Source organism: Equus caballus, chromosome 7, assembly GCF_041296265.1.
Source record: "Equus caballus isolate H_3958 breed thoroughbred chromosome 7, TB-T2T, whole genome shotgun sequence".
Classification (NCBI taxonomy): Eukaryota; Metazoa; Chordata; class Mammalia; order Perissodactyla; family Equidae; genus Equus; species Equus caballus.
This window is the reverse complement of record NC_091690.1, coordinates 81,215,212-81,229,571: the sequence shown is the minus strand read 5'-3', so window position 1 is coordinate 81,229,571 and position 14,360 is coordinate 81,215,212. Positions and strand designations below refer to the sequence as shown.

Sequence of the window (14,360 nt, the reverse complement as noted above, 5' to 3'; positions counted from 1 at the left end):
AGTTTGGGAGGTGGAGCTAGAAACAGGCTCCTTTTCCTCCTCGTGAGTAGGTCCTTAGTCACAACATCTGGAATGAGTAAGAAACAGTGAGTTTTATTCCCTCCTCGTGTTCTTCTGATGGCCAATGAGAAAGAAAGAGAAAGAAAGCTAGCCAAAAGAGGGAGTTAAAGGCGACAGTTTTTTTAACCCCTCTGGGCAGAGTTGTTTCTTAACTTCTCCAGAGTAGTGGCACACACTGATTGTAGACAAAGGCGCTGAGTCACCTTGTCAGCCTGTGAGTTCCCAAGGAAACTGGGTCCTTCTTTGTCAGGTCAGGGGAGGCACAGCACTTCTGTGTGCATCTGAATGGGGCAGAGTCCCTGTGCCTGTCCATTACCTCAGGCTGACCTGGAGAAGTGACCAGTGGGCCCTTTCTCTTTATGGGGGCTGCTGGGTGCAGTCCTGACGGGGAGCATATCTGGATACTCAGGAGTGAGTACCCCAGGCGAGTAGTCTACCAGTCCTCAAAGAATGTATTGCTAAAAGCCAATCATACTTTTACATGCTAACCTAACGGTGAAGCCCAAATTCAAACTATTTTATTTTAATCCACTTGCATCAGCAAACCTTATATTTAAGGCCTATAGCTCAAATTTGATGATCAAAGAGAAAATCTTTTAACAGAGTGCTATTTACTTGAGGTAGAGGGTCTGTCATTAAGATTCTTTCTTGAAAACAAGCAACAATTTTATTTATTTTTAAATAGACAATTAAAAGCTCATAATACAAAATTCAAAAAGCACAAAAAGATATACAGTGAAAGGTAAGTCTCCTCTCACCCCCAGTTTCCAGCCTGTTCTCCAGAGGCAAGCAACATTACTGTTTTCTTGTATATCCTTTCAGAAATGGTCCATGTAGGGGCCAGCCCGGTGGTGCAGCGGTTAAGTGCGCACATTCCACTTTGGCAGCCCAGGGTTTGCCGCTTCGGATCCTGGGTGCTGACATGGCATCGTTTGGCAAAAAAGCCATGCTGTGGTAGGCATCCCACGTATAAAGTAGAGGAAGGTGGGCATGGATATTAGCTCAGGGCCAGTCTTCCTCAGCAAAAAGAGGAGGATTGGCAGTAGTTAGCTCTGGGCTAATCTTCCTCAAAAAAAAAAAAAGAAAGAAATTATAGCACATTATACATACTGTTCTGCACCTTGCTTTTTCACTTAATATTTCTTGGAGATTGTTTCATATTAAATGTATACAGAACTGCCTCATTCTTTGTAAAGGCTGCATAGTATTCCACCATCTGGATGAACCTATTTTTTTTTAAAGAGGTTTCTTTTTTTTTTAAAGATTTTATTTTTCCTTTTTCTCCCCAAAGCCCTCCAGTACATAGTTGTGTATTTTTAGTTGTGGGTCCTTCTAGTTGTGGCATGTGGGACACCGCCTCAACATGGCCTGATGAGTGGTGCCATGTCCGCGCCCAGGATTCGAACCGGCAAAACCCTGGGCTGCCGAAGCAGAATGTGCGAACTTAACCACTCAGCCATGGGGCTGGCCCCTAAAAGGTTTCTTTTTTAAAACAGCTTCATTGAAGTAAATTTACATACATAAAATTCACCTATTGAAACTATAAAATTCAATGATTTTTAGTGAATTTATAGAGTTATGCAACCATCACCACAGTCCAGTTTTAGAACATTTCTATCACCCCAAAAAGTTTATGTCCATAATGTATCTTTTAATCATTTACCTTTTTTTTTTTGGCAGGGAAAGATATAGTTGTATATCCTAGTTGTAAGTCATTCTAGTTCTTCTATGTGAGCTGCCACTACAGCATGGTAACTGACAGACAGGTGGTGTGGTTCTGAGACTCGGAAGTGAACCAAGGCCACTGAAGCAGTAAGCGCTGAACTTTAACCACCAGGCCATCAGGGCTGGTTCTCTCTCCCTCTCTCTCTCTCTCTCTCTCTCTTTTTTTTTTTTTGCTGAGGAAGATTTGCCCTGAGCTAACATCCACTGCCAATCTTCCTCTTTTTTATGTGAGCTGCCGCCCCAGCATGGCCACTGACAGATGAGTGGTGTAGGTCCACGCCCAGGAACCAGATCTGGGCAACCCAAGCTGAGTGCGCTAAACTTAAGCACTAGGCCCACTGGGGCTGGCCCTGGCTCTCTTTTAATCATTTAATTAAACTTTGTTTTTCCTTTTCAGTAATTCATTTTAAAATTTCCTGGGGTGATGATCCTTTGTTTTACAACATTGGATATGATTTGGAATGTTAGGAGAGCATCTCAAACTTAATATAGTATTGATCCTCCCTTTTTTTTTTTCCTGCTTTTTCTCCTCAAGTTTCCCCCAGTACATAGTTGTATATTTTAGCTGTGGATCCTTCTAGTTGTGGCATGTGGGATGCCGCCTCAACATGGTCTGACGAGCGGTACCATGTCTGCATTCAAGATCTGAACCAGCGAAACCCTGGGCCGCCAAAGTGGAGCGCAGGAACGTAACCACTCGGCCATGGGGCGGGCCCTGATCCTCTCTTTTAAAGTGCAGCTATTCTCCTTTTCATTCAAGGCTGCTGTCAATCTGGAGAGTGAGATGTAGGAGATCCTGAATGTTGTGCCAGTGAGCTGCTTGCTTTTCCTCCTTCTTTTTCTCTTCACACTGTGATAACCATAATTAGTGGAGTCTTAAGAACAATCGATAGGTTGGAGAAGATGAGCAAGCTTCTGCTCTCCCTCCAGAAGATGGCTGGTGGAGATGAACAGTAGCTACGTTACAAAGGCTGCAGACCGCCTTGAGAGCAGTGCGAGTAGAAGGCGGGTGGCCTCCCCGTATTTACTAACACACATCTGGGACAGGCGTTCACTCCTGATTTGGCTGATTGTCACCAGGGCTGATCAGAGGGTATGTGCGTCTTGTTCTACCCACAGCCGGTGGCAAGCATCCATACCTGCAGTGGAGTAGACGGCAGCAGAAGGATCCACACCTGCGAGAGGACAGATGGTAGCAGCGCCGTCACATGGTCCAGAATGTGATAATATCATAGGATGCTCCGTTGCTGTGGCTTTGCATTTCTTTGCATCTTCCCTCAGTTCTACTCACTACTTTCTTGTCTCAGATATAAGGTTGTCCATAGTTAGTGCTCCAGAATGGGAAATGTCACACTGAAATGTACAGTGTAAATAAAAATTATTTTCTCTGGGCCTGTTCCTCCAAAATGAGAGCACTTTTTTTGTTTTTCTGTTTTATATACCAGTTACTGTTAATATACAACCTCATTTATATTTTTATTTTCAAAATCAATAATTCTCCAGTCGAAAGATGGTTCTCTTCGATCTCTAACAGGAAAGAAAGGAGAGCAGATACACAGCACAATCAAAATAGAGCCCTAGGGGAGGAGAGAGGAAGGGCTTCTGTGCCTTCCCCACCGTGCCAGCTCCTGGCGGGGTGTCAGCACTCCCAGACTGGCAGTGGGGAAAGTGTGTTCGCAGGAGGAAGTCACCACCTGGTCATCCTCAGAATTCTTCCTGGGCAGGTGGTCTCCCTCCCGCCAGGAAGGACCCTTGTGACTCAACTTGCAGAGGATGACCGTCTAGCCAGAGCATCTTTGTGCTCCAGAAATCCAAACTCAGGGTCCGGAAAGAACAGGAACCTGGGAGAATCTCTGTAAAAGGTGGAAATGTCAGTGGGTCATATGATACTGGTGCCCTTGTGAGGGCTACCAGTGTGGATGGAGGCCTTTTGGTGCCTTTTTGTGAACTAATCTCTGAGTGGAAGATCCGGGTCTCTGTTTCCTAGGGGCCTACTGGTCTGACTTCTCTGTAGTGTGACTTCTCCCTTACTCTTGAAGGAGGTAATTTCCAGTGCCAATGAATGGATGGGGACACGGAGAACTGGAGCAGGGACTGGGTTTCCCTTTCAGTAGGTACTTCCTTCAGAAGCCCTCCTGGTCCCTGGGCCAGACTGGGCTGGGTCAATGGCTCTGAGCTCTCAAGGCTAGGATACCTTATATTATTTGTTTCCTGTTGCCGCTATAATAAATTACCACAAATTTATAGTTTAAAACAACACAAATTTGTTCTATTACACTCCTGGAAGTCAGAAGTCAGAAATTAGTTTCACTGTTTTAAAGGTATCAACAGGGCTGTTTTCTTCTGGAAACTCTAAGGGGAAAAACCATTTCCTTGCCTTTTTCAGCTTCTAGTGGCCGCCTGCATTCCTTGGCTTTTGGCCCCTTCCTCCATCTTTGAGGCACATCAGTCTCTGCTTCTGTCACCACAGCACCTTCTCCTCTGTCTCCTCCTGCATCCCTCTTATAAGGATCACATCAGGCCACCCACATCATCCAGGATAGTCTCCCCATCTCGGGATCCTTCATTTAATGACATCTGTCATATAATCCCTCCAAGCCATAGAATATAACAGTCATGGATTCTGGGGATTAGGACATGGACATATTTGGGGAGCCATTATTCAGCCTACCACACTGTGTGACCAGTCCATCCCAGGGGTCCCCAGAGCAGCCCACCCAGAACCCTCCCACGCAGTGCTGAGGTTTGGAGGAGCCTGAGACAGCAGGACTCTCCCATAATTTATCTAAATGGTCCTTCATTAGGCTGTTTTCAGACTTTTGCTGTTATAAGCAACGCTGCAAAGAGTATCCTTGACATCATTTCTCCACGGTGAGTATTTCCTTGAGATGAGCTATCATGAGTAGATTGCTGAGTCAAAGGATATGTCCACTTTAACCTGATTTCCCTACATCCTTCCCAACAACGGGATCAACCGTTTTGATTTATCAGTCTGATAGGCGAAAAATGGGATCTCAGGATAGCTTTTTTAAAACTTTGTTTTGAAATAATTTCCATATAGTTTTTTCCTTTTTTTTTTTTTTTTTTGAGGAAGATTAGCCCTGAGCTAACTGCTGCCAATCCTCCTCTTTTTGCTGAGGAAGGCTGGCCCTGAGCTCACATCCGTGCCCACCTTCCTCTACTTTATATGTGGGACACCTACCACAGCATGGCGTGCCAAGCAGTGCCGCGTCCACACCTGGGATCCAAACCGGCAAACCCCGGGCCACTGAAGCAGAATGTGCGCACTTCACTGCTGTGCCACCGGGCTGACCCCATTTCCATATAGTTTTAATGTTAATTTCTCTTATTACAAGTAAGGTTATACATCTTTTCATATGTTTAAAATGCCATTTCCCTTTCTTTCTTTTTGTTTTTAAGATTTTATTTTTCCTTTTTCTCCCCAAAGCCCCCTGGTACCTTGTTGTGTATTTTTAGTTGTGGGTCCTTCTAGTTGTGGCATGTGGGACGCTGCCTCAGCATGGCCTGATGAGCGGTGCCACGTCTGTGCCCAGGATCTGAACCGGTGAAACCCTGGGCCACCGAAGTGCAGCACGCGAACTTAACCACTCGGCCACAGGGCTGGCCCGCCATTTCCCTTTCTTTCCTGTGATTTATTGGTCCCTCATGCAAAACACTGTATCTGAAGTCAGAGTCAACAGTGGCAATCAGGCAAAAAAGTGGTGTCATAGGACTAAAAAACGCCCCCCCTCCCCCAAGGGAGATGATAGGGACAGAGAATTCAAGGACAGGCAGAGAGAGAGGTGAATCTGTGGGAATAAGACCCCTGCTCCCCAGCTGGGTTTCAAAAGCAGGAAGAGTCCGTTGGAATTCTGCTGGGTTAACTGCAGCTGCAGATTGCAAGTCTGGGAGCCAGGAGAGGGGACCAAGGCAGATTCAATCCTCAGGAACAAGATCCAAGCCCATTTATTAGACCTGGATCCCAGGGTAGGACAGTAAAGAGCATATATCTCAGCAGTTGCTGTCTGAGAACACGGGATAGGAACGACTGACCCCTTGTTGCGTCCAGTCATGGTCGACACTGGGGCCCTAGACCAGGCTCTGCCTTTGGGTGAGCAGGTGACTTTTCTTGTGGGGACAGAGGAAGGCGGCCCTATAGACCTTCTGGGACTGTAGAGTGTGATGCAGAATGCCAAATACTGCCAACAGCCTGCCCATCCATTAGGATTGGGCTTGACAGTGTTGAAGGTTGCTAGGAATAAGTGGCTGGGCCTTGGGACTCTAGACCCGGCAGAGATTTGCCCTGTAAGTGTGTGTGTGTGGATAATACTTAGTCCTCAGCATCTTCCAGTTACAAGGACTGCACCTGGCATCTCAGGACTGAATCTGAGATGCCCTCAGAAGTATTTGCTTGGTCAACACTAGTTATAAGGCAAAAGTGCTTGTTAGATTGGGCAAGGAGACAAACTTGTCTCCCTGGTCTGCTGCGGGCGTTTCCTTAGTGTCATCCCAGCAGCCCAAGGAGGCAGCCAGAGTCCTTCTCTTCCCATCACTCACCCTGTTTTCTCCCAGCATGAAATGATTTCCTTCAAGCTTAGGGAAAAGATTGCCCCAGTCCAGGTACAGCTGGTTGATTTGTTCTGGAAGGAGGTGGTGGATTGCTCCCTGAACCTCCATAGTGCCTCCTGTGGTGGCTGAGCCCCAGGCCCACAGAGTGCCTTTCCTTCGTTAACTAGTTCCTTTCTGTTTGACTTTGAAATACCCACAAGGTTTCCCCAGCTTCACATTAGTCAAGACCACCTTTGCAGAAAAGAATTGTCCGCTTTTCTGTGGTCCCTGATTTTCTGCGTAAGAGAACATTAAGCGATTTCAGGATGTTAGATGAGCCCTAAGGCGGTGGGGGAAATTGCTTGCCTGATCAGTTTTATCTGGTAAAGGATCTGGTGAGTGTAAGAGCTGCTCCCAACTGGGATCAATTGCCGTCCCCAGGGCCCTCTTCAGCACAAAAGCCCTGTTGCTGGCTTGGAGCTGAAGGTTCCTATTTAAAAAGATAAGGCACCCCTCGGGGCAGTAGAGATTTTACCTCTTTGCTTTTTCTGTAGAAATTGCAGAATTCGCCTGGAAGGCACTGGGACTGAGTCTGTAACGCAGATTAGAGCTGTTTTCACATCCCTTTCTTAGGCTGTGAGGTTTTTGGACAGATTGTGAAGGTGCTCAGGCTGGTGGAGAGCTTTTGAATATTTTATTTATTTCCTTTTTCTCCCCAAAGCCCCCCAGTACATAGTTGTATATACTAGTTGTGGGTCCTTCTAGCTGTGGCATGTGGGACGCCACCCCAGCATGGCCGGATGAGCAGTGCCATGTCGGCGCCCAGCATTTGAACCCGCGAAACCCTGGGCCGCCGTAGTGGAGTGCACGAACTCAACCACTCAGCCACGGGCTAGCACCATGGGGAGCTGTTGGATGCCTCCTGTGCGTCCAGGGAAACCCTGCAGAGGTGAGGCAAACTAGGGAGAAACTTGGGATTCACATTAGGGCAGGAATCCCATTTTCTTTCACTTGAATGCAGAAAAATGAAAAGAAAAATCTTTTGCCAGATAATTTTCACTTTAACTATTCATGCAGTCATCCTGAATCTTGAGCGTTCTTTTCTCTCAGCGTGACTTTCTGTCCTTCAGTTGTCGCCGGTGCTCCGGAAGCACAATGAAACTCCTGCACAGAGAATTGAGGATTCTCTGTACCTCTCAAGCCAGGTGAGTTTAGAGCTGGAGGGAACAGCTGGGGGCACCTGCTGCTCTGCGAGGCCTCCAGGAGTTACTGGGAATCTGAAGTTCCCAGTTGTCCTAAGGGAACCCCTGATGGAAAAGAAGCAGAGATGATACAGTCTCAAAACACGTCACACCTCTTATGTGGCAGCGAAAAGAAAAGGGCCAACTGAGGAGCCTTCCTCACAGGGCCCACTACATAATCCGTGGGGCCCAGTGCAAAAAGAAGATGCGGGGTCGCTTGGTCAAAAAGCAGGAAAACAGTGCGGTACACATAAAGCCAGACACGAAAGGACAAATACTGAATGAGTCCAGCTATCTGAGGGAGCCGGAGTCAGCAGATTCGTAGAAAGAGAAAGTAGAAGGGCGGTCGCCAGAGGCTGGCGGTAGGGGAGAGGGGGTGTTACTGTTTAATGGGTGTAGTTTCGTGTGGGAAGATGAAGGGGTTCTGGAGATGGGTGGTGGTGAGGTCTGCGCACCAATGTGAATGCGTTTAGTGACACTGCGCTGTACACTCAACAATGGGTAAAATGGTAAGTTTTATGTTATATATATTTTACCTTCCTTCTTCCTCCGCCCCACGCAGAGGAACACATAAGCTTTTTCCTTCTTTTGCAGTCTCTGTCTTCCACTTGTCCTGGTGTTTTTTTATTTCCCTGGAGCTGGCTAGAAGGGACGAAAGAGAGCCAGGCTCAGGAAGGTGGCACCAGGGAGAGGGTCCCCAGGCGCAGAGCCTGTGGAAAGAGCCTTCCAGGGCTGGGAGCTCACAGGTGCCTGGGGCGGGTGCTCTCTTGGGCCTGCCAGCTGCCGGCTTCCCCTTCCCACAGGCCTGCCACCCCAGCCCACAGCAAACGGGCGACTCCCAGGTATCTTCAACACTCGGAGCTGGGAGCACTCGGTAGGGGGATGGGCAAGAGGCTCCTCCCAGTCTAGACTCAGCTAAAGCCGGCCACTCACCAGGAGCACCATGGTGCTGCCAGCCTGGGGTGAGGATGGCTGCCACCATGCCCCTCTCCACGGGTGCCTGCGCCCGACACCCGGCATCCTGCATGGGCACCCAGGCCCCTGCCAAAGGCGGAGGGAGCAGCCGCGGTTGTGTGGGGGGCGGGGCGGGGGGGAGCAGGCAGGGGAGTGGCAGCAGAACCCATTCAGGGAGGCTGCAGGCGCTGGGCTGTGTAAGTCCCGGCTTCAGGCCCCCGTGCCTGTTCCACCGTTCCGTGAGACTTCACTTAGAGAACGCAGATTCCAAGATAACATTAAGAACTTCAAGACGGCAGCCAAGTGCGGGCCCTTCCGGGCGCAGGATCTTATTCCAGGGCACTGGTCATACAGCCCTGAAGCCAGCCCTCTTCCTCAGGCAAAAGAGGGCATGTGGCTGGAGTATTCTTTGGAAGATCCCTTCGTCCCTAAAGGAGGCCTAACTCAGTATGGACAGTGCTTACCGCAGAGTGGGCTGAGGCAGCCTTTCCCGCTCCCCTGTGCTCCCCTTCCCTCCAGGGCAGCAGACTTCAGCTGTGCCCTTTCTTTTCCACCCTCCCACTCCCCGCTCTGCTGGGGTCTGCCAATAGTTGACTGATCGACAGTCTTACTTGAGCCAGAAAATACTGGACTGTACACTCCTTGGGATGAGCATGGAATCCAGTTCATCTCAGCGCTGAGTGCGTGGTTTCCCATTACCCAGTCCCAGGGCGGCCATACAGGAAGGCAGCATGAGATTGTGCAAAGTTAGTTTGTCCTTGATGGCCTGGGTGGGGGGAGGAGGGCAGGGAGGGTTCTGACCGTCTGGGCAGTTGCCACCTACAGAGGGTTAAGGAAGCCCCGTCCTTCTCCTACTCTACGTCCTAAATCCTTAGGAGGGCCGACTGTAGGCAGTGTACTTTGCAGTGGCCTCAAGTTGTGTCTGGGATAGAGTGCAGGTGTTTTTCTTGGACTGAAAGGTTTGCCTTGAGCGTTGTCTAGATCATATTGCAGACAGCTATGCTCCAAGCAGCTCCATTTGCTAAGCGTACTCTTGTCTCATCAAGTGCCTTTTGGGGACTTTTCAACTTCGGAGGGCTCCGTTCTGCATCTTGCCCTGTGAGGAAACCCCACACCAGCTTTACTAGCAACTGTCAGCACATCAGCTGGTGTCTTCTCGTGGGGGAAATATGCCAGCTGCCTAGGCTCCTGAGGCCCCATTCCCAGGAAGGCAGCTAGGGGACAAAACAGCCCCTCTGCCCTTTTCTCTGCTGCCAGTAGGAATGCATTTTCTTTTGAGTTGAGGAATTAGGCGCACCAGCACAGTCCAGCTGAGCCCTGCCCAATCCAGCTGGCAAAGGAGCTGGGACGAGGGAGAAACACCCCAGAACCTGAGCAAAGGCAGACGTACGGAGCCCAGGGAGGCTGACAGCTCAGGTCTGGGGCCTGGGAAGCACAGCAGGCCTGGCTGGCCCCAGCGGAGCTGGACTGGGAGGCCAGAGCACCACCCTGTGACTTCGCAGATTCTGTCCTTCTTCCCTCCCTCCATTCCCGCCCCCTTCTGAGCCTCAGCTGGGAGTTCTGCGTGTGCTTAAACATCTCTGTCAAGAACGAAGGCTGGATCTGTGGGTGACCATGACCTTTCCTAACCTTCTATAGCTGTGAAGAGCTTTGAAGGGAAAGCAACCACCCCCTGCCCAACCCTGAAGGGTTTCCCATTTCAAATGACTAAGTCTTGACCTTTCTAGCAAGACTTCAAAGAAACTGATCAAAGATAACATTTATATTAAATAAAACAGCACAACATTTTTTCCTTTTTACTGTAAAGCTTGAAATGAAAACCAGCCACACTTCAGCTCTGCCAACAAAGCACGGTGAACGATAGTGAAAGAGCGGTTGCCGCAGGACAACCCTTCACTCCACCCCCTTTATTTTTGGGGGCTTTGGTGGACTCTACGCTGAATTTCCGACATCAGAGGTGGTTTTTCAAGTGCTCAGGTCTCTAGGCAATCAGAAATCACCAAAGCTCATCTGGATAATCTCTGCCACAAATTATCATCTGAGAAGGCAGTTGTGGTGTGGCCGAAAGACACAGTGGACTCCGGAGAAGCCAAGTCCGGGTTCTCAGTCTGTGCCCTGCCTCTTCACAGCTGTGAGGCCGGGGCAAGACACTTAACCTCTTTGGACCCTCAGTTTGCTCCTGTACAAATGGAGATAATAAATCCCATATATCTCACAAAATTGTTATGAGTACATAAAAATGTACGGAAAAGTACTTATTCTGTGCTTGGCACATAATATACTCAGTATATGTGTGCTGGGTTATAATCTATTACATTTGTGGTATTTTCTGCAACACTTTTCGCCACCCCATACCAATTTAGTAAAACAAATATAAAGGTAACATTTTAAAAATTGCTGTATTCAAAATTAATAATAAACTTTAGGGTAAATAAGCTTTAAAACAAAAGTACACAAGCAAAAATAAATAATTTACACCATCCCACTAGCCTAATTTTCAGAGTAAAGCCATTTCCGATTACAGCACTTTTATCCTGGGCTCCAGCCTGTGGTCAAACTTTGATAGTTCATTATTTTTAAAAAACAGTAACAAAAAACTGAACACTAAGTAATAAAATTTTAACAAAAACAAAGCACTGAATTTAACTTTTTAATTTTAAATAACCAAACTTTGTGATTTTATACATAATCCAATGTAATGCTAATATAATTAGCACTTTAGCTTGAAGAGTGGGTATTCAACAGGGATGGAAAACTATAATGAATAGTCTTCAAACTGTGAGATACAAATAAAAATGGAAAAGGATACAGTAGAACAAAAACTGCAGACACTCTACCAACTGGGGGAAATATCTGAAGGCTTCACATCCTTTATTATCCATGATGGCTTTTGGAATTATGATTGTTTGACGTATAGAACCTTTGACATTTTAGATACAGCCTTTATTTTTTTTTTTCACAGTAAGTTAAAAATCCATCATAAGACTCCGTAAGACATCACCGGTCTTGCATGTAGACTCTAGGAGTTTGCGATTTGATAAAAGAGTAACACGAAAATTTACTGTATTGCCCCAATTTCATACTTCCTTGTACACAATGAATCAGTTTGGGAATCTATTCCAAGGATTATATACACAAAAGTGTTAAGAATAAAATGTTCTCCACTCTTGCATAAGAATGTGTACAGTGTTTCAGGAACGGAAAGCTTCTAATTTTCCTGGGCCCGGGCTTCACGGATCTCTGCTGCCTGCAGGCGAAAGGCTCCTCTTGCGCTATTGCCCCGCTGCTCTGAGGATTAATCATCCAAGCCTGGCGTTTCTCCTTGTTGGATCCTGGATGCTATTCTGATGGCTTCTTCCAGAGATGGCTGTTCTCCAAGCTGAAACAGGAACGTGCACAAAGCCAAGTTAATGTCAAAGAAACATCATACGCCAGAAGTAAAATTTCTCTCTGTAATTGTGACACCAGGGCTTGTTAAGATGCTGCTGTTGATCTAGTCAGTAAGAGCGCAAAAACAAATTCCTGCAGGGGAGAAGAATGCAGTTTCTTTGTTTAGGATTTTGATAAATCTTCACGCATGCAAGGGACAGAGATGCTCATCTTTTCCAATGGAGATATTTAGAACGCTTCCTGAGGCTTTGGCTTCTATGCCCATAGACTAAACTAAAACCAATGGCTGGCATTTTCCGGCATGTGTTCTAACCCTTTTCCAGGTAAACACATGAAAAACAACTCTCTGCAAAGAAAGGTAATCTGCAGCGAGCACTCGATTCTCTGCTCGAATCCAGTGACTTCCTGGAGAATGGTATGTTTTGGTCTTCTGACATTCCCCACTGGAAAACAGGGCTGCACAGTGATTCTCAGAGGACTAATTTAGGGTCTATGTTTACACAGGTTCATTTCCAAGGAGCAGCTCTTAGGTGTTTTATAGAATCCTGCCTAATTAGACTTTTCTTTTGAGAGTAAAGATGGTTGGCCAGGTGCACACAGGGATATATACCAGAGCTTTATTTGTCTTGTTATAAATTCCCCTAGAATATGCAAAGATAGTAGAGAACAAAGTATTGGTCTCTTTGAGTCCATCTCAACTCCAGCAATTTCCTTAAAGTGGCTAAGTGACACAGATCCTTCTGTGCCCTGCCTCTGGTAAGGGTTATGCATAAAGCACAGTGTGCGAGCTTGAGAGCTAGGGGTAGGGCTGTAGTCAACTGAGGACAGCGGCCCTGGTACTCACTTGAACTGCAATCTGGGTGCCATTGGATGTTGCCACTAAGGTCAGAGGTCTGGTTTCTGTGGTTACTAAGTGATGGCTGTGCTGTTGGTGTCCCATTTCTGATGAGGCAGTATGGAATGCTGCCAAGTCCTGAGCCACAATTGCAACCTTAAAAAAATAAAATACACAGAAGAATTAAAACTATGATTTAAGTAGGGTAAAATCCATTGAATGCAAGGGATTGTCTTCACATTCAAAAAGAAATACTCCCCTGACCATAGACTTGTAGAAGCCTAAAGCTGGAGGAGACCTTATATATTGTCTATTCTGGATTCTTCTTTTTTATTTGAGGAAGCCGAGGCTCAGAAAAAATGGACTTATCTAAGGTTATGAAGGGAGCCAATGGCCAAACAGGGTGGAGGACCCTGGACAAGTGGAGCTGCTACAGCAGGCTCCATCAGCCAGGGGAGACATGACTGCCTAGGTTCTATTACCCCTAAGTGGCTGCCTGGGAAGTTACGCATGTGAACTAATTCACATCTCAAATGTCTACTTATCTTCAAGTTTGGAACAGTGGTAGATAACATACTCTTTTCTCCTGTTTACCTGTTGCATTTAAAACTAGATTTCCATTTAACCAGGAAAATTGAAAGGACCAGTAGCATTACAGATAAATGGCAATATATCTTGTTATACTCATTTTCCATTTTAGATTCCAGGAAATCTATATGAATCTATATTGTTCCTGAAGCATCTAGCCAGAGTGGTTAAAATGCTTTTGTAGCTCTTAAACCACAAATATAGCTTTTTCTAGACAGAATAATAATTGGAGTCCCAAAAGGAAAAGAGACAGAATGATGCAGAATAAAAACTTCTTGATGAAATAATAGCTGAGCTTTTCCTAAATCTGGTAAAAAACAAAAAAACAAAAAAACAAAACCAAAATACATTAATATATGATGTTTTATAATGTTGTATGTCTTACAATTATATATAAGAAGGCTAGAGGATAAATACAAAGAAAACCACATCATAATCAAATTGCTAAAAAGCAAATATAAAGAAAAAATCTAGAAAACAGCCAGAGGAGAAGTGATGTATTATATACAGGGGAACAATGATATGAAGATGGCTGCCTTCTCATCAGACACAATGAAGGACAGAGACAATTTAAAGTGCCGAAAGAAAAAAAATAACTGCCAACCAAAAATTCTGTATCTAGCAATAATATCCTTCAAAACAAAAATACTTTTCAAAAACAAAGGCAAAATAGTATATTTTCACATAAATAAAAATAGAGAATTTGTCACTGTAGATCTGCACTACAAATAATGCTAAAGCATAAGCTTCAGGCCAAAGGGCTGATTCCATATGGAAACGCAAATCTACAGCAAGGAATGAAAGGCACTGGTAATGATAGATTAGTGGATAAGTATAAAGTATTCTTTCCCATCCTCCTATAACTTACATAAAAGATTAAAAGTTTAATGCTAAAATATAATATTACATTATGGGGGTTATAACATATGCAGATGTAAAATATATCACAATTGCACAAAGAATGGGGGCATGCATGAAAATATACTGTTTCAAGGTTCTTAAGCTTTATGTAAAGTAGG

At 45.9% G+C, this 14,360-nt stretch overlaps 1 protein-coding gene across 7 annotated transcripts in view; it reads right to left on the bottom strand.

Moving 5' to 3' along the window:
- Positions 1-10,908: 10,908 nt before the first annotated feature.
- ZNF143 (zinc finger protein 143) overlaps positions 10,909-14,360 on the bottom strand; it is a 61,903-nt gene continuing 58,451 nt past the window's right edge. For all 7 annotated transcript variants that reach the window (XM_070274752.1, XM_001504913.7, XM_023646028.2 and 4 more), the window contains 2 exons: positions 12,763-12,909; positions 10,909-11,907 (listed from right to left, as the gene is read on the bottom strand). In XM_070274752.1, the coding sequence (XP_070130853.1) occupies positions 11,824-11,907; positions 12,763-12,909 (231 nt within the window). In that variant the 3' untranslated portion in view covers positions 10,909-11,823. The remainder of the gene's footprint in view (positions 11,908-12,762; positions 12,910-14,360) is intronic.